Source organism: Ctenocephalides felis, unplaced genomic scaffold (genome assembly GCF_003426905.1).
Source record: "Ctenocephalides felis isolate EL2017-DRISC unplaced genomic scaffold, ASM342690v1 CF-g0.4_SCAFFOLD_00845, whole genome shotgun sequence".
Classification (NCBI taxonomy): Eukaryota; Metazoa; Arthropoda; class Insecta; order Siphonaptera; family Pulicidae; genus Ctenocephalides; species Ctenocephalides felis.
Genome location: NW_020536999.1, coordinates 19,149,637 through 19,171,602, shown reverse-complemented (window position 1 = coordinate 19,171,602; position 21,966 = coordinate 19,149,637). Strand labels below are relative to the sequence as shown.

At 27.8% G+C, this 21,966-nt stretch overlaps 1 protein-coding gene across 2 annotated transcripts in view; it reads right to left on the bottom strand.

The window, feature by feature from the left end:
* LOC113363326 overlaps window positions 1-21,966 on the bottom strand; it is an 81,016-nt gene that overhangs the window by 24,406 nt on the left and 34,644 nt on the right. The window contains exon 2 of one of the 2 annotated variants that reach the window (XM_026605821.1): window positions 6,976-7,115. The exons of the other annotated variant lie outside the window; for it this stretch is intronic. Coding sequence (XP_026461606.1) covers window positions 6,976-7,051 — 76 coding nt within the window. The 5' untranslated portion in view covers window positions 7,052-7,115. The remainder of the gene's footprint in view (window positions 1-6,975; window positions 7,116-21,966) is intronic. 2 annotated transcript variants of the gene reach the window in all.

The following is a 21,966-nucleotide window of genomic DNA, read 5'->3' as shown; positions in this document are numbered from 1 at the left end:
GTCTATAAGATAAATACTGATTGTGACAATAACTATAGAAATAGAATAAAATATAATTCTCAACATTTAAATAATTGGCGTATTTTATATTTTTGCATTGTTTCATTTCTTTGAAAATTAAAGATAGTATGGTGACAAATGTTTACTATTGACTTAAGCAAAGTAAGCATGTCAAACTATCAAAACTTATAAAAGGAAAGCTAGAAATTGAAATATATATTTGGTTTGCAATAAAATACTTCGAATACTAACACTAAATTTGTTGATATGCAGTCAGGTTAAATGATAATCATTTAATATATTAGTTAATGTATAAATAAATTATTTAATGTTTATATGATTATACTTAGTGTACGGGCAAAAGCTCTAAAAGGCTCTTGAGATCCCTTTTAGTTAAAAAAAAAATGATATTAAGTTATATATATCATAGTCCTGCAAAAATAACAATATTAATTATGGTTTGCATCCTTCTAATATAATCGGAATATTGGAAGCATGCCATAATTCATAAAATATATATTCAAATTTTTTAATAATAATGCTAAATTAACTTGTTTGTTTTCAAAGATAAGTTTTAAACTTCCTTGAATAAGTATAGAAGAAATCACAGTTTAAGCAAGTTCCTGAAACCTAAGTCAAAGCGTCAATTATACGATAATATATACTCGTATAAAGTTCATCATCTTCACATTCACTGAGATGCACCAGGAGGGCATCTCATTCATTTAGTTCAGCAATTAATAAGACTTAAGATCCATAAACTCGTTTTTTTGTGATACACATTAAAACAAAATAAAAACTAATAGTCATCTTCATTTACACTGGAATATTACCAGAACTCGTTCCGGTCACTGGTTGTTGCTACAGGTATACTTTTTTGTTCCGGCGGAAATAAGATATTATAAGCTGGTGGAGTGTCCAATTCATCATAGAGAGGCGGACTAATATTTTCTAAATTACTTGCTACCACATTATTATCAGGAGAGATTGAGGCACAAGGATCTACCAGAGGTGGACTAGGCTGTTGAGGTCGACGGCAGTAACACTCTATAATTGATAATTTTATAAATTTACTTTATGTTGATACTAAAAGAATTCATATTATACTTAAAAAAATTATAAGTCCAAAGCATACCCCAAAGTCCGCAAATCAGTAGCATGACCCCGCAAATTAAAACACCTATTAACAAAAAGCCCCAAGGACCATACTGCGAGAGACCCGAAAATATTTGGTATTCTTTTACAGTTTTATCGACGCCACTGGCTTCATTGCTTTCTTTCTCTGTTTTGGACGGCACTGCAAAATCTTTAGGAGGTACATGTTCAATCGGGGCTGGTCGAGCGCTTGCTAATCGTCTTAAAATTGCTAATGTTATCATGTCCCACGTATTTTGTCTCTGAAATAAAAAATAATTCAATTTTAACGATCGAACAATTGTTAAAACTGAATATTAAAATTTTTATGTAAGTACCGGTTTCTCTGATCTTTCACATAGTCTAGGATCTTCATCACCATCGCCTTCATTTCCTAATGGACAATGTTTTATTCCGTCACATACTAAATGGTCCGAAATGCAAAGTAAAGGTTTACGTCTAGAAAATAATTATTATTTATAATTTAATACACAATAAACAAATAGTTCGAAAACGGTATCAGAAAATAAAGAATGAAGAAGTCTTACCCAATATGAACACAAAACTGTCTCCCTTTCTCGCGGCAAAGTCGTTCTTCGTTTCCAACAGCTGTGGCTACTAAAGCTAAAGGAACGGGACTTCCATCTTCAGGGGGGCTCCAAGCTATGCTCACCCTATCAGGCAGAAGTTTGGAAGCCCCTGATTGCGCTCCTCCGAGGCATGGATCAAAGCGCCACACTGGTGATTGGCGATCTTCGGGAAGATACTGAGAATAAAAAATAATAAATCATGATTGTTTGACAATAATCTATTGTAAATATAAATTTATTTATTATATTTAAAATAACCTACCACACTCAGTGGACATCCTAACAAAGTTCCATTACCACCTTTTTGGTGTGAACCATGATGATTCCTAGACGACTTTCCAAGTGAACCTGGTTTTTGTACCATTGTATCAGTCTTCGTACCCACCAGACGCAGGCCTGAGAAAAACATATAAATTAACCATGGATTCGATATTAAAATTGATGCATCATTAATTTAATTAACATACATCATAAAGGGTTTTCGAATGAAAAATAAGAGTATTAAGAAAAATAGTAATAATATTAATACCTATGGCATGTGAGTCTGGTGCTGTGATTCTGGCCCTGCATGGTCCAGATTGACTCGTCGAAACACCTTGAATATTTTGGATTGGTGATAAAGGTAAAACTATGGAAGACTCTTCTCCAACAGCTGATAAATATCGTTCTCTCGTACCTGCACATAAAGAATCTGAAAAAAAATAAGATAAACTTGAAAATAGTTCACCATTTCACACATAAATATATAACTATTGAATTCTTCTAATAATTTTCGAATAAAAATTTTAATTCTCACTGTAATTTTCGCTTATGAAAGCCAATAACTATGAATTGACCTATCGACATTGTACCTTAGCGTCTAAACTTCTTCAGGTCAACTACTTAGGCCAATAAAATCATATTAAACCTATCATGTCATCTACTAAAATGGCTGAATATAATTGCTTCGAATTAGATCCGACGATGACAAGTTTATTTTCCATTAACTCAATTTAATGATGAAAAAACATTCATATTTTATATATAAGAAATTTATTTTTAACTTCCCGTAGGGTGATAAGGTAAGTTATTGCAATCGTCAAAAATCGAAATTGAAAATTTTAGCATTTCTCGACGTTTTGAAGGTTTCTGAACATTTTGGCATACCTCAGAAAAAAGGGATGTGTGTGTGTGTGCACGTATGTATGGATACAATTTTTCGGGCGCACGGATCAACCGATTTGAATGGTTCAAAAAACATCCCGATTCCTATTGATAAGGATATGTCTATATAATATGTCTATATAATATATGTCTATAAAAATGTTTCAATTTTTTTCTTTTTTTTTCAAAAAAATATAATTTTTTTATAAAAAAATATTAGACAATATTTATAATAATCTATGAGAAAACATTCACTATTCCTCGAACATTTTTTTACGGTACGGGAAGTTCCAGCAATTTGCTTTAAGGCACGATGCCATATACCCCACTAGTCTTAATTTTATTTTTAACACTATACAATAATAATGACAATAATACTAAATTCGAAAAAAATTAATAAAAAGTATAAAATTAATAGAAAATCTTGTGACTAACATTATTTATTTATAAGGTAATGGAAATTAAATAAAAACTTTTAATCAATTATTATTGATGATATCAATATTGTTTACTTTTATTTTTAATTGGTGTAGCGGAACAAAAACAAAATGTTTTACATCTTAGTCACAGTGCCATAAAAATGAATTATCTTATCATTTAAGTCCAAGTCGATAAAATTTATTATGCATTTCTTTTTTTCATTATATTTGAAGATTATAGATAGTACTTAATTACAAATTAAAAAGACGAGCTATAAGTACTTGAATGACATATATATTAACTGTTCAAGATATTAATATAAATCGAGTCTCTCTTACAATTAGTCATTCTGCAGCTAAATATAAATCATCAGAAATTTTATCAGTTGATAATATGAACACAATCAATTTTATAAGCACGCATTATAATATTTTTTATTGAAGAAATTCTTATACCTTTGAGTTGTTATCAGTGATATAAAAGCTAACATTTTGGCGTGTAAATATTGATTTTGCTCAACAGGTGTTTTCAAATGCTACAATAGATCCATTAGTTGTATCATTTGTGTAAATATGATAAAAATTGTCACAATAGGCGAGATGGTGTTAATTGGAGCAATTTTGTACTTGTAAACTATATTACAAATCTATTATAGAGCTACGTTTCACCCAAGATATAAATAAACAAAAAAATCTAAATGCATACAATGATTTAGCTAATTAGCTAAAGTAAAAATATTATCTAATGTATTATATAAAAATGCAAATGTAATTAGTTCCCGAATAGTATTGGAAGTGTGATTATAATGAGTAATAAAATAATGTTATTTCCAATGCATAAGAGTTTAATTAACAAGTAGTTAGGAAGTGAAACAAAACTCCTTTCAGAGATTCTATTTTTAAAGCAAACTGTGAATTTATTTAACGATTTTGTATGAAATTTCACACTTGTCAATTAACGAATAATTGAAGGCAATAATTATGTGAATTGTACGGAATAATTATATGTTAATTATCTGATATAGAATAAATAATCTTGAGGTGGATTGTAACCTTGGTTTATAAACATAATATAACCTATTTTATACAGAGAGTCCCAAAAATTCATGGGAGTCCCAAAGCATGCGTTTGACCTGCGCGAATGTTTCGTCCCGGGATGCAGTTTTCCAATGCCTAAAAGCCTCGAAAACTAAATTAATCTTAATAGATTTTGATAATATTTATTTGATGCCAAAAATACTAATAATTTCACTGGCTTTCCAATTTTAAAATCTACTAATTATCTATTATCTATTATATATGCTATGTTTTTTTATTTACAAAGCAGGTCGAGTTAAGCCGCCTCGGAAACAGCATTAATCTTAACAAATTTTGATAATTTTCATTTGACGTCAACAATATTAATAATTTCACTGGTTTTTCAATTTTAAAATCTATTAATTATCTATAGGCTATGTTTTTTTATTTATATAGCAGCTTGAGTTATATATTAATTAATTTTAATTAAAAAAATTAAAAAACTCATTTGCATGTTACATTCATAATATTTTCTAAAATAAAAATTTATAGTATAATTATTGTGAAAGTGGTATTGAACAAGTGTGTTCATAGATAAGAAAAGTATATATAATGGGTGTGTTAATTATCTGAACAAAATGTTAAGATAAAAAAACCATTTACGTTATATTATATTAATATTTTCAATATGGATAGTATGACGAGTCCCAGAGTAGTGCGTTTGACCTGCAAGAATGGCTTGTCTGAGGTTGCGATGCAATCGTTTAAGGCGCCTGAGAAGTAAACATTCATTATTGACAAATGTTTTTTACGTCTTTTTTAGTTCCAATAGATGTTATACGGGGTCAGTGAACGTAAAATTATTGCAAAATTTGTACTGGTTGTAGTTTTAAATATCACTAGCTCAATAATAGTTAATTTGCTTGATATTTCGTCTTGAAAATTGAACGAGAAACTGTATATAAAAAATAACAAATGTCTCATGGGGAAAAGTCCTATAATTTTTTTTTACTTTCGATTCATTTTTATTTATGTTAAATTTGTTTGTATAACTGGCAAAGTTCAGTCAATTGTTTGTATAATTATGAATATAACTAGTGGTGTATGGCACCATGCCTTAAGGCAAATTTGCTGGAACTTCCTGTACCAAAAAATAAATTTTTAAAAAAAGATTAAATATGTTTTAAACTTTGAAAAAATTATATTTTTGAAAATTTTAAATTTTTGAAAAAAAATACTTTTTTGGAAACTACTTTTGGAAAAAAATGTTTGAAATATTATGGAAATTTTGAACTTTTTTCCAAAGCAACCGCACTGCTTTAGCTGCATAGAGACGCAACATCGAAGCGCGTATGCGCCGTGTTACCGTCTAAAGGGAACGATGTTACAAAACCCATAGAAATGTTAACAAAATTGATACACATTATTAAAATCTCCATAAAATATCTGATAATTTGATGTGCATATGTCTAATGATCATTTTTGACGCCAAAATGGCTTTTTTTTACTTTTATTACTAGATCTCCGAAACCGCTAAACCTGCCTTCATGAAAATTTGATCAGTTCTTCATCTTGTTAATACAAGTAAAATGTTTTTTGAATTAATAAAATCGGACGCTCTGCTCTCTTAAAAACTGAGTTATCGTTTTTGGCACTTTTGTTTTTACTGTATCTTCAAAAAAGCTAGTTACCTGTCCTATGCCAAAAACGCTAGACCTGTAGCCAAAAACTAAACAGCATGTCTCTTTATTAATACGAATCGAATGTTTTTTGAATAATTGAAATCGGTTGAACCGTTGAACTAATGTCTCAATGGGGCGAATTCTACAATCTTTTTTTACTTTCGATTCATTTTTATTTATGTTAAATTTATTTTTATAACTGGCAAAGTTCAGTCAATTACCTTTATCGTTTGCACAATTATGAATATATTATATAAAAAAAGTGGTGTTTAAATAAAAAGATTAAATATGTTTTATAAACTTTGAATAAATTAGATTTTAGAGAATTTTTGAAAGACAATTACTTTTTTGAAACTGAAACTTTCGGAAAAAATGTTTTTTTTAGTTTGAAATATTTTGGAAATTATTAAAATTTAGTTTGGAAATTAAGACGCAATATCCAAGCGCGTAAGCGCCGCGTCGACGAAAATTTGTATCCGCACACACACACCACACATATACATACATACATCCATTTTTTTCTAATGTATGCTAAAATGTTCAGAAACTCCTGAAACGTGAAGATATATACATATTTTCATTTTAGATTTTTTTGCGATTACTATAACTTTCCCGACGGGAAGTTAAAAAATACAATCGTGCTAGTTTTGAATGAATGTTTCATGTCCAAAATTTTTCATTTAATAATATAGAGCGAGTTTGAACTCCAAATTCAAATTTCTTCTTACGATTATGAAAAATTATACTTTTAAAATACTTGTGCTTTGAACATAATAATAAAACATATGTAGTTGTAGTAGGAAAGGCTTTCTAAAACATAAAATTGCCGGACTTCAAAAAAAGATAGCTTTTGTCATATAAAAATAAGCTACATAAACCACTTAATTTATTAAGATAAGTTGTAAATACGGACTATAATAAGATGATATATTATGTTTTAAAAAATAATTTCTGTTTTCATATTATATTTATAATAGTATTTCTTCTTACCATAATGTTGTGAACAAGATGCCTGGCATAGCAAAAGCGCTGCAACTAGCGCCGCTACGCCTGTCGCCGACATCATTGCGTTTTGAATACTAAGGCCATATTATTCAGAAATATTGGCCTATGAAAAAGGTTGTTCGTCCCTGGAATTAAAAAATTCTTCATTAATAGAAAAACAAGTGTGTGCAATCTTATATACTGGGATAAATGATAAATGATTTAGTATGTATGAAGTTTTTGATCAAATGTTGAAGCAAATTTTTAACATAGAAACTATGATCAGCAAAAATTAATCTATTACATTTTTGAACAGATTTATATTTAATCATTGCATATTTATTGTTCGATACAATAAATTATTTTCAAGAAGTTGTTTGTGTGATAATTTTAAACCCTCTAAACTTTGAGACTAGAGACTAGAGACTTTAATGACTAAATGAAATATTTATATTCAAAGTTATAATCTATAATACTACTTACTCTTTTAAAAATAAAGATTAAATTTAACCAAATAAGAATGTGTGTAACAGACTTTTAGGCGTAATCGACGATGATATACATCATGGTCTTATAGATCTTACTGAAATATTACGACCTTACCACAAGTAGTTTAATTTTAAAAATTCATCAAAGTTTGAGAAAATGATTAGTTTTTTTTGACGTTTGTTAAAATTAAAATTAGACGATTTACTTGGTATAACGATAGAGTACTTGGTCTTAATGAACATACTAAACCATTACAGTCCTACGGAAACTTGTTCAATTATAAAAATTGTTGATTTTTGAAAATTTGCTTCTAGAAAATACTCCAAGTTAACGTGTTCGTTCGTTTTTAATTATGTGAAATAAATCCACTCGGAATACTATAAACACTCATAAATAAATTTATTTTTTATCGATTAAGTCAATTATTTAAACATATCGGTAAGTTCATGTAACTTGCCGCAAAGCAAAATACCAATACGAACTAGTTACTTATTGCTGTATATTGTATATATTAATTTATATGTTACCAATAATTATTTAGTCTACTGTAGGATAGCCTTTTATAAGCCAATAAATTTAAATGCACCATACTAATTACTGAATGTCTAATATAAGACATTAATTTATATTAAAAATTAAAAAAAAAAATTCTTAACATTATTAATCAGGCAATAAACTCAAGAGTTTCCTATCTATTATTCATATAGTTGAAAAGTTATGAAAAGAAGATGTCATAATTAGTTTTACTCTTGAGAAACATCTAATATTTCAAGATCTCGCCAATAAAATGCAAATTATACTTAGCACATAATTATTCTTCAAGATTCATAAACAAGTATTATTTATGCAAATTCAGTGCATCTTCATAAAAATATGATGCGAAAATTATAAATATGTAATGTTTTGCTCGGGCTATATTTATTGAAAATTGCTCATTTATCTATTTTTAACAAAACCAGTTTCTGTAGCTTTTCACAAGTGACAATTATAGAAGCTAAAAATTTATGATCATGTTGCACATGCAATATGTTTTGACATAATATTTATATTTGAGTAATAAAATTTGAAATTTTAATTTTCCAGTTTCTGCAGGTGATTAAACACAGGTGTTTATGAAATTTTATTATGTGTAAAGTAATAAATAGTACTAGACAAGTTACATAGCTAATTAAAGCAGAATTATATGGAAAATACAATTTTGTCCATTTCTTAAAAATCTAATAATATTTTATATTATATGTATTATCTATGAATCATAGATGAAATCATAGACTATGATTTATGTACATATATGATAAAGTTATTTGTGTACCAGTGTTGGGCAGAATAATTTAATATATGAAAAAAGAATGATATTGTTTTAAATAAAGAGAGAACGAGAATTTATTTACTCTTTCTTCCTGGTAATATTTTAAAATTTGCAGAACATTTCATATACATAAAAATGTAAATTATTTTCAATATCCAGGTGCGGTTTATTCAATTCAGTATGGGTTATTTCAAGTGTATCATTCCACGATACATTTAATTTAATTTATTTCTGCTGGATAATTTTTATTATTGCGATTCGGTTAGTAACACGCATATATTATTCGCGAATAACACTTTAATGGAACGTACTCATACAAATACTTCTTTCTTGATCTCGGCTATAAACAAAATAATTATATGCTTTTGTCTTCCTTTCTTTAGAGGACCTTGACTTGATTTGGTATATAAAAAATAAACGTCGCTCTATGTATAACTTACTGCAAATTTATGCAATATTTCTCTTACACGTGCTATTTTGATGTTTTATTTAATATACGCAGTAAACAAAAAATCTGATGTGATTTCAAGTAAATAAAATCTTGATTGTGCAAATTGTATGTCTAAAATTAAAGCAATAATATTTGACATACCACATATTGGTCGGCATATCATTTTATAAATTATACGTTTTGAAAGTAAAAATTATACCGTCATCAGAGCTAATCAGAAATAAAGAAACAGAACAAATCAAATCATAAAAAATCATAAAAATGACATTATATATATATACAGGGTGTTCCAGACCTTGACGTCAAGTAGAAACGGAAATTGTGAGCTTTTAAGTGCAACTTGGCGCTTTGGTGAAATTTTAACCATTTTTTGGCCATTAAAATTTTATTAATTTTGTTCATTTAAACTTTGTAACTCTAATCGTGAATAACATTTGTAGGACCTCAGTGAAAAAATACGACACTTGCTCCAAATTTTCAAAATGTAAGACTTTGTATTCGACTATGAATTTAAAATTTTTGAAGTCGTTCGTCTTTGAGGGATCCTCCTTTAAAAAAAATGTACTAAAATGTGTTGAAAATTTCCATCAAAAGTTGGCTCATTTAATTAGGATTGAAAAATGGTAAAATACTTAAAAATTTCATAATTGAAAAATTTCAAGTAAAAAAATAAAAACCTAAAAATGACATGGTTTTTGCTAATATTAGCGTACATCACATAGGAAAATAAACATTTTCTCTTCTAGAAGAAAAAAAGGAGAATGAAAATGTTCATTCCCATCTTATTATTTGGCAGAAATATTAGTAAACTAATATGTTTAAATTATATAAACCTACATATTGTTATAAAAGTTTAAAAGACATAAATTTCGCAGTTTTCCATGTAAGTATGAGTTTGCTGAAGTATAGAATGTTATAGAGAAGCCCTTTCTACTTGCGAATACCGAGATTTATATAAATTTTCGGCGGCATCCGATTGGAAAGGGTTAAAATAAAGTAAATATTATCTATTATTTTTCTTAAGCATGAATATGTAAAAATTGCAAATATTTAAGATAAACAGAAAATAACCACAAAATTGTTTGATTTTTTGCCACAGAAGATGGTGGTCTTCATTCTTCCTACTTTTATAAATAAAGTTCACAATTGTGCGGTAAAAAATCTAATTTTCAAAACTATTTATTCTAGTAAAATTACAAAAAAACAACAATATGAATTATTATAATTTATTACATATGAATTTGTTTGCATTTTTACTAACAAATACATTGAATAAATCATTACATATCTGCATGTGTGCTCTTTAGAAACAAATGCAATTCTAGAATTCTATACTAACTAGTAATAGTCACGCAATTTCGCTTATTTATTTTTTAATTGTATTATTATAAATATTCCATATCTATATATCATTGATAATTATTTCTGACAAGAGCCAATTGAAAAACATCTTTGACCACAATCAATGGACGACCGAATTCATGATTTATTGTTTAGAAATCCTGCAACATATTGAGATATATCTTGATAAGAAATTAACCATTGAAATATAGAGGAAAATTAGATATAGAGAAAAATCGTAATATAGAAAAATGATAAATAAAATGTATTAAAATTAAGTTGAAAATTATAGAACACTTAAGCATTATTAAAGCATAAAAAGGAAGCTTAACGAAAATGATGCTTTAAGATAAAAAAATGTAAAAGTATTAAAAATTAAAAACTTTCCTAACGATTCCTAACAGGTTCTGCAAGTCTAGTAATCGATAAGATTTCAGAAAATTACGATACTGCTTAATTATTCAGGGATTACATAAATAAACCAGAATTTAAATCCTTATTATAATTACTAGATATAAATAACTGACCACACGAATTATCAATGTGAAACACCTTCGAGAAAAGAAAGTTGTGATCTCGGCAACTTTTATTACGACATAAAATCTATTTATATCCAAATTATGTGGAGATCTTGGAATAAATATGACGAAGAATCTCATTTGAAAAATTCAGCCGTTATTTGCTATATATAGAATTTTACGCTGAAGATGCATCCGTTAGTTTCCCGTTATGTAATCAACGGAAATCTTATCGGATTTAAGAAAAAAATGATTTATTCCTTACACAGCTTTAGATTTCCTAACGCTTCATATTATTTTTTACGATATACAGTTATTAAATCTAGATATATAGTTAATACATTCTTTAACTTTTTTAACTTCCCGTAGGGTAAGTTATAATAATCGCAACAAATGGTAAATGAAAATTGTTGCATATCTTTACGTTTCAGGGTTTCTAAATATTTTGGCATATGTACCATAAAATGTGTGTATGTCTGCATGCAAGAATATTGATACACAATGACAGGTGAACAAGTAGACAGGTAGACAAGTAGACAAATAGAAAGAGACACGGGTCGATTGTGATTAGAAGTCGTGTATGTGAATAGAGATCTGTCGTATGCGTACCGATATCAACAAGGAAATCGGCATAGATAAATAAACATTTTAAAGTTACATCGTAGTACAAATTTTCATTTAATAAAAAATCTGAATCAGAAAAATATTTTACAGCTGTTCAAAGAATGAGATTATATATCCAACGAAAAAGTAAAAAAAAAACAAGCAGTCAATGAATGTATGTTAATTTTAATTACATGAAGTTCTTCAAACACAATTACATGATAAGTAAAATTGTGAAAACAATATATATTTAGGGGTAGTTTACAATAATCCACAGTGTGAACGAATATTATAAAATTTATTAATTAGCAATTAGTACTTCATTTCTCTAATGAAGGTTCATATCTAAATACTAATTACAATGACAAACCGATCATGTCATATTTGAAGTATGACTTAAATACATTATTGTTTTCAAATACATATTTTTTAATGCTATTATAAATATATAATTTATAATTTATCATTATATAAATGTGTATAATGGTTGACACTAATAAATGTGTGCATAAAAAGTGTTACCATATTACTAATAAACATTATTCAAAATTGTAATATGATGTATTTATTTATACTTAAATGCCTTCTTGTACAGTAGCAAATAAGTTTTACTTCAATCGCGTGTAAACCTTACGCGCACTCTTTTTATTTAATAAATAGATTATTTATACATGACGGTTAGTTCATACAACTTGCCTTAGGGCAAAATGCCAGTAACACCGTGATTTATATATTTTTTAAACAGCAATCAGAACTTAATACTTCTACGAGTTTTTCCGCACGTAGCCTATGTGTTGTTTTAATAAATTAATAAATGTTTATGTGAATGTGATGCTTAGATATCTGCTAAAATCTGGTTAAATAGATAACCTTCTAAGGACTCTATCTATAAACTATACGCTTATCAAATAAAAATGTAAAGTAATCAATTGCTCATTATTTACTTATTCCCATTAACGTATTATTAATAGATTCCCTCACGATTTCACGACATATTATGACTCGATACATAAAAATGAGAAATTTCCATAAATTAATATAAATGTTTATATATTCCAATAATTTTGTTTCTGATTGTTCCATATTGGCAAGTATTCCAAAACAAGAGCACTAGATATATCCAGTCAAGTGTAGATATAAATGAAATTGTAAGATTTCAAATTTTAAACAAAGATGAAATAACAGGAAAGTGCATTCTTTATATGGTATTTTAAAAACAACATGAGATAATTTAATTATTTCGATAGTGTACAGTAATAAGAATTTTGAAAATGTTGGCTTGATATACCGAAATATTTATTATTTACATACTTACAATAATCTTTAAAAAAATAATTTATAGTAAACCTGAGATGAACAAGAAAAATTACATTACTTACAACAATAAAATAAAAGTTTTACAAATTTTTGTGCTTATATTCTCACTTCTTGATTTCTTCTACTAGGTTTAATTTTCGAATTCCTTCAAGAGAATTAAAATTCTGTTCAGATATGAGACAGTGTTAAAAAATAAATGTGCTTCTACAAAAATTCATAATTTGAATTTCTTGCACGATACATAGAAATATTCAATATGTTAGAGCCTTATCAAAACATATGCTCATAAAATAATTTTAACATAAATTGTATGAAATAACATTTTATATTTGTGAAATATCTTAAAATATGTACATTCAATTTCCTTGTGCAATTATGGAATTATGATAAACGTAAAATAAACTGATAAAAATTATGTGAAATGCTCTATAGCAAAAATAAATGGTTTTGTGCTTTTGTACTCTACTTTTTAAATTTACAAGTAACAGGTTTGGGCTTTTGTATTTCTACCACGTTACATTTCCAAATTCTTTCAAGTAAATTAAAATTCTGTTCAGTAATGTCTCGTCATATGTATAAAAATAAATAAATTTCTACAAAAAATTATAATTTGAATTACCGATGAGTAAGAAGTTACAGGTAAATATTTCGAAAACGTTCGAAAGAACTTAGCAGTATCTTGAAAATGACTAAAATACATACCGACTACAAAATTTGCATATATATTTATATAAGTTTTATCGATAATATCGAAGGCCAAGGAAGGACGAATGGTTCTTATATTTAAGATAAAATGTACTGTTATAATCTAAATTATAAACAGAACAGTCGTTATATTAAAATATTATATTCCCATACTTTGTAGGTTAAAGTCATTATACAATTGCAGATCATTACAGATAAAAGCAGAAGAAAAATAGAAATGGACGTTAATTGATATTACTTGATCTTCATAGATTTAACCGATCAAGAAAATCAATAAGATGCAATTTTTTTTAACTTTTTTACAACACATTACATACAGTTTCATGATTTAGATAAATGGAATTTAAGATCATTGATCCAGAAACCTAAAATCTTAGCTTCACATAAATTTATTTGTCTTCATAAAAACTGGATTTTTTGCAAGGGTTTCGAAAAAATCAAAATCCCTAAGAAATCGAACTTTAATGAAGGTAGTTAAGAAATATTTTTTTTACTAAATACATATTTTTACATCTGGACTTGGCTTGAAAATTCTACATTTAGAAAGTTATATTCAACTGTATTCAAAAGATTTTTTTTGATAAAGAAATAAAAGACTAGTGGCGTGCATGGCATCGTGCCTTAAAGCAAATTGCTGGAATTTCCCGTATCGTAATTAAAAATCTTGGTACGGAATCTAAAAAAAAATACACAAAATGTGTACACATTATGAAAATCTCTATAAAATATTTGATAATTTGATGTGCATAAGTCCAATAAACATTTTAAATTAGACCGTCAAATGACATTTTTTTAAATTATTTTTATTGAGAGTCCATAACCGTTGGACCTACCTTCCCAAATATTTAATCAGTTCTTCATCTTGTCAATACAAGTAAAATGTTTTTTTGAATTATTAAGATCAGACGTTCCGTTTTCTTAAAAACTGAGTTACTGTTTTTGGCACTTTTTGCCCCGTGTCTTCGGAACGGCTAGACCTGCCTTCGCTAAAAACTAATCAGCACTTCTCCTTATGAATACAAATCGAATGTTGTTTGAATTATTCAAATTGATTGATCCGTGTTCTCGAAATCGTCGACGAAAATTTGTATCCGCACACACACATACACATACATCCATTTTTTCTAAGGTATGCCAATATGCTCAGAAACTTTTGAAACATAAAGACATATACAAATTTTCATTTTCGATTTTTTTGCAATTACTATAGCTTGCCCTTCGGGAAGTTAATCAAGATGTTGATCTACAAACTAAAAATTTTATTTCTGCTCTATGTACCTCTATTGTTTTTTGTAAAAACTGAATCATTTTTTTGCAAAAACAAAATTAGTTTTGTAAGTGTTAAATAAAATAGGATATGAATATAAAAATAATATGGATAATCAATATGATTTCATACAGAAATACTTCAAATCTCGGATATAAAAAAATGAAGTGACTAAATGTTCTACCGAGACCAAAACAATAATCCCTTTATTAACTGTAATTTTCAAAATTCTGTTTAAACAAATCTGCGTCACTTTAGTGCTTTTGCCTTATCATGAGACATTTTTACAAAAAACACTATACGATAATAAACTTATATTTTTTATGCTTCTGACAATAATTCATAGACATTGTTGATAAGATGGGTGCTTATTACCTACTGGGAAATCCTTGATCAAATACGCGTATTTGAATGACGTACTCGGGAATGCATTTGTACATCAATTTTATTATACTGCGTTGTAATATTTATAAAATGATACATCAAAGACGCATTTGTAGTATTAGGGTTCCGTACTTTAACAATTAGTTTATGAATAGGTTGTAAAAGAATGTCGTAACCAATATTTTTCTTCAGAAGTGTTGCAATGTACAACAACTAGCTGGTAAATATAAGCTGCAACTTATATAAAAACGTGTCTATTTTAATTTAGATTAATTGTTTTTGGCATAACACGTGTAATATAATTTATAAATACAATACAAAGCTTGAAATGTAATCATATTTATGTTTATGGACTATACCAATCATTGGATGCATAATGCCTCTGATTAACCTCTACTGATATTTATTTTCCTAAGCAAGAGTTGGAGATTTAAGGGAAAATATTTTCATTTTATTCTAGGTCATTATAGGTCATATATTTACTAATCTAATATATATTTTAATGCAATACAAAGATTGCAATGTAAATCGATCTATATTTATTACTTTTGATAAGTTTGAACTACCTATACCAAAATGCGTCATTGGAAACATGATGCCTTTGATATTTCTTAGGGTGACTCAGAAATTTAATCATTTGTTATATATATGAATGTTTTTGATATTTCAAACTAAACAAACAGCTGTTGTTCTAAATTCATAATGACTTGGCCTTTTAATAGAAAGCAACCCAAAGGATTGTCCATATTATGTGATAAGTTTATTACTACAACTTCTGCAATACTGATGAATTTTTATTGGTGCAGGAAACATATTGCTACCTATATTTCCAAGTGAAAACCGTTGTCACTACTTCTTGACATCGGGTTGTCCGAGGAGGGTATCCAATCTGAAACTTCTGATTGATACTCCGTAGCTCTAACCCACTAATCCTGGACTACACATACTAATTCTAGGCAATATTTAATGCAAAAAAAATATTTGATTTTACCAGTGATTCAATTTTAAAGATAAGACAGCCATGAAAAATATTTTACTTTCTCAGTGTTATCTTACTCATTCCAAGTTTATGACTTTTTATCACGGTTAAAACAATTTCTTACATCGTAAATTTAAATAAAGAAAATTTTCAAAAACATTTTATTTCCTGTATAATAATTTTACATTTTTTATTTGAGTTATGCACACCGTTATAATATGGTAGGTACTTTTAAATGCATGAAGTTTTTTAGATCTTATCAGCAATTGAGACATTCAGTAATTTTTTTGATAATAGAACAGATGACTATCAGGAAGCAACCCAGTAATTGTCCTTTCTACTTGTGATATATTTTTAACATACAGAATTAGTTTTTTTATCTTAATGATTTTTGCAGCATTGCCCCTATTTTCAGTTCATATCATATTTGAGATTTATAATCTCAAGTGAAAATCTGATATCACTACTACATGATTTAGTACTGCAAGCAAATTTTAGTAATTGTATAACAATTATCTACGTCGTAATTATAACTGTTGTCATCAGCTTGAAAGGGCCCTAAGTATATGGCGTTTGCTTTTTACCTTGATCTAACAATAAGGTCAATAAGCGGATGTTGCGCTGCAGTAACAAAACAATATTCATGTTTACCTTCCAGTATTAATAATAGATTACAGATTTAAATTTGATTTTTGAAAAACCTTATTTGTTGATTTTGGCCTTGTTTACAAAGTGCACATAATTGTAGTAAGCTTTTTCCATATTAATCACCTCATTATATTTAATTCTGGCCTATTAAAAGAATATCATCCAAAACTTCACTAATTAACTTCCTGAAGGAGAAGTTTGTTTTCATCAAAAAATCCAATTCGCTAATTTTATATTTAAAAAAAAATAATAACTTAATTTAAAATTAAGTCGATTTTAATGGAACTTTTTTTGGCGATAAATACCATGGTCTTATAGAACTTACTGAAATATTATGGCTTCACGACAAGTAGTTTAATTTTAAAAATTCTTCAAAGTTTGAGAAAATGAGTCGTTTCTTTGACGTTTGTTAAAATTAAAATTAGGCGATTAACTTGGTATAACGATAGGGTGTTCGTTCGTTTTCAATGATGTGTAATAAAACCACTCAGAATACTTAATCACTCATAAATTAATTTAAATTTTATTGATTAAGTCGATTATTATCACATATTGGGAAGTTCATGTAACTTGCCTCAAGGCAAAATACCAATACCAACTAGTTCTGATGACAGATTGCAATTCAAAAGAAGCTATACTTCAAACTCTACAATATTGAAATTTGACTTTTCCTCTCCAATATATATTTTCCAAGATTTCTGATTGTTTTATTTACAACTGGTAAATGAAAATTAAGCGTAAAATTGTTTACAGTTAAGTAACTTATTTACATTCTCTCGACCCGAAGAACCGTGCGAATGAATCGAGATATTCATACGCGGATTTACAAGCGAACGTTTATTTTTAGAAAATGTCGCTTCCACCAACTTGAACAATAAAAATTCCCATTAATAAAATGATTGTATGTAAATAAATATTTCGATCGTAGGAGTGATATCTATATAATATATATACTTTTGCACATGGTAAGAACGCTGGAAGGAATGAACCGTGCGAATGGCATTTTGAGTTAAAGTTTGAATTATATTATTATAATACCAGCTGCATTCGTTAGGAAGAATCAATCATCAGATCAAAATTTGAATGAATTAAACATAAATAAGTCAAAATGCCTTGTTTAAAACGTGAACAAATATTTGGAACACAGGCCAATGTTAATAACAAAGTGTTATTTTTTTAACTTACCGTGGGGCAAGTTATAGTATTCGCAAAAGAATCGAAAATGAAATTTTTTTTATATATGTTTACGTTTCAAAGATTTCTGAACATTTTGACATACCTTAGAAAAAAATGGCTGTATGTGTGTGTGTGCGGATATAAATTTTCGTCGACGATTTCGGAAACACGGATCAACCGATTTGAAAAATTCAAAAAACATTTGATTCGTATTGATAAGGAGACGTGCTGATTAGTTTTTAGCGAAGGCAGGTCTAGCCGTTCGAGGATACAGAGCAAAGAGTGCAGAAAATACAAATCGAGTTTTTGATAGAACGCAGTATCCGATTTGAATGATCTAAAAAACAATCAATTTGTAAAGATTGGGAGAAGAAGTGATTAGTTTTTGGCAAAAGCAGATCCAGCCTTTAAGATACAGAGCTAAATGTGCAAAAAACGACAGTTTTTGAGAGAATTAAGCGTCAGATTTAAATGATGCAAAGAACTTTCTGCTTGTTTCAACAAAATAATTGCTTCTGAAAAAAAAAAAATTTAATCAAGAAAATCTTTTTTTTTCGTATATTAAAAATTGAAAATAATTCAATTCATTTTAATTCTGACTAAAGTTCTAATACACTACAACAAATAATTTCAACTTTGCAATTCATTTTATATAATTCTTATAAATTAATTATTTTTGTAACCGGTGAACAGTAGATTTTTAATCGCGAGTCGATACTCTATTCTCGATTAATACTTTTTAGTAACATAATCTTATGAAGATTAAATTACAGTAATTCTATAATTAACATATTAATAAATTATATTAATAATCTTCATATTGCCCGCCGATTTTTATATTTCACTCTCTTATACACAAGCCAAATGCTGAATGATGTGTATCGAAATGTTCAGAATAAATTCTGTTGAATTTTTATTGCTTTCTATTTATTTTCGACGAATTGGCTGCAATTAACTAATATATATATATATATATATATATATATATATATATATATAAATATGTCCTCTCCTAAAAGGTGTAGCATGTTCTAACAAATAGCTAGAGAATATATCAGCGTATTGTTTTCGTCGTAGTACAAAAGACTGCCAATTCCCATGCAAAACAACTCTTTAGCGATTTCTATTCCAAATACGAATATATTTTATTGATTGTTAACATATACTGAAAATAACTTTAGGCTGAACTAATAATAGCGGATTTATTGTATTATATAATACTACTTGCATCGATTTTGGACCTCCCAAATAGAAACTTCAAGATCAGGAGTAATGATCACCATTATCTTATTCACACATGTGTAATCATTATTCTTGCTTACGTGTTGATGTTAATAAAAAAATATATTAATTATATATAAAAACCATGATTGACGTTAAACAATGTAACAATGAGCATTGTGCACATCCCATTGTAAGTCTCACAACAGTTGATAAAGTATTAATTAGTGGCTTTTTCAATGATTATTATATCATACGTTCAATCCTTTATTAATTAAAAATGTGCTACAAAATTCTAATTGAATCAGATACTTTCAAGATATTAAAATTTTAATAATTGTGTCTAGAGTCTAGATTCACCCACCTAGGACTACATGGTGTAAAGCAGTAGTCCAAAAAAAAACTAATAAAAATATATTTAAAGTTAAGCAAGATATTTTAGAATATGTTAAAAACTGAAACAGTTATAAAATATATCTTAAAATTTTTAAATTATTCCATAACTCCTAAACTTAATGAGTTTAGATTCACCCACCTAAGAGTACCTGGTGTAAAGCAGTAGTCCAAAAAAAAAACTAATTATGGTATACTGCATTCGAAAAAGGTCTAACTGGTCTAATTTCTTGTCAATCCACGTGCATTATTTAAATCGTTTAATTAACTCCAAAATATATTAGCATTTTTCTTCCAAAAGATATTGCATAACTAATATTCCTGTCTGTTCCGGCGGAATAATAATGGGCAAGATTTTGGCATGCAAGGTCAAGAACGGATTATTATTTAAACATATGAGATGTAAAAACCAACTACATACACGATAAAGAAGATGAATTGTCCATACACATAATTCGGTGGTATTTAGAATATTTGAATTTAATTTAACATAGTAATTGAGACAAATTAGTGAAGACGAATAAATAAAAGAACTAAGAAATACATACATTGAAACATGATCTCATATGGGTGGTAGTACTTCAAAATTTCAGAGAAAAACAAGTTTGAGGAAACAAGAACAGAATGTAGACATACCATCCGGCGGAAATACAAAAGCTCCAATTATATAAATTATATAAATAATAAGCTTTGTGCAAAAAACTTAATTATATGGAATAAAATATGACTAATTTATAATAAGGGTAGCAAGAAATAATATCGTGTCCTTAAAATCCACTAATGAAAACATATTTAAAAACCTAAAATTCCTTAATATTCTCGCTGTTTAAATTTTTTTAATCATATAACCATATGTTAATTGTTGCATATTTTAAACGATGTTAACGATTTATAAACAACAAGAAAAAACATTCATATTCTATCTTATATCAAAGATCTTGAACTAATTAAATTAATTTGCAGCTATAATATCTCCAAGACAAGAATTGCATGAAACATTAATTGTCAATTATTTTAACTCATAAAACGCGCAGCCTTATTATAAGAAGTTGTAATAACTTTGAAGTAGTTATAAAACATTATCTTTGATAATTTTATAACGGTATATTATCAATTAATGAAGCAATAAACTCTTATAAATCCATAATTCTAATGGATTAAATTAAATTGGCGAATTTTTGAACAAAATTGTGCAGATTACAATTGTTTTTAACTTCCCGAATAAGAAGACCACCTACTTCAATATTTTATTTTCTCAACGTTTTACGTCATTCTGAATGGTTTGACACCAAAATTAGAAAATTGATGTGTGTATGTGAGCTACTTATGAAAAGTGCTCGTAACAATGATACTCGTTTTATATTCACTTCAAATCAAGTATAGAGATTATAGAAAAGTGATAATTTATGTATTATAATGTGATAAATTGAATTAAAAAAATTATAGATTGTAAGTGTGTTTGAAAGATCAATTGAAAATCGATTAGTTTTTAGAGAGATGCAAAAGCATTATTTTGGAAAAATGGACAGTTGCAAGTTTTTTCTACTAACTAGTTTTACCGATGAAGTCAGTTATTTGCAAATTTCAGGAGGTTCATGCAACTTGCCTTAAGACAAATGTCTACTTACACCTAGTTTATTTGCACCATAATATTTACAAATCTCTAGATATTTTTTGGACTGAAACTTCTCCTTACTTCCTATTTTTAGATGGTAACCCAACGGTTAATCCATCCATATTTGATAATTTAATTATTAGAACTTATCTAATAGGGCTGACTTTTTATTGGTGCAGCAATGTCATATAAGGGCTATTTTCACTTGGAAACATATTGCTATTTATATTTCCAAGTGAAAATCGTTGTCACTGATGCCTGAAAACAAGCTGCTCAAAGTGGGTTTCGAACCCGGGACCTCTGAATCAAGTCCGATCTGGCGAGCCCAAATCTCTAGATATGTTTTTCATTAAATCTATTGACATTTTTGAACACAGAAAATGTCTGCAAAATATCATAAAGAGTAAAAAATCACACGGCTGCATTTTTTCTCTATACAATGTAGAATCAATAAATAATCTTAGACATGGGAAAATCTACTCAAATGTTGAACATTAAAAGATCTATATTATAATAAACCATCTCTTGTAATAGAATGGAAAACCCGCCTATGGTAAATGGACGTCATTGCTTGCTATAAC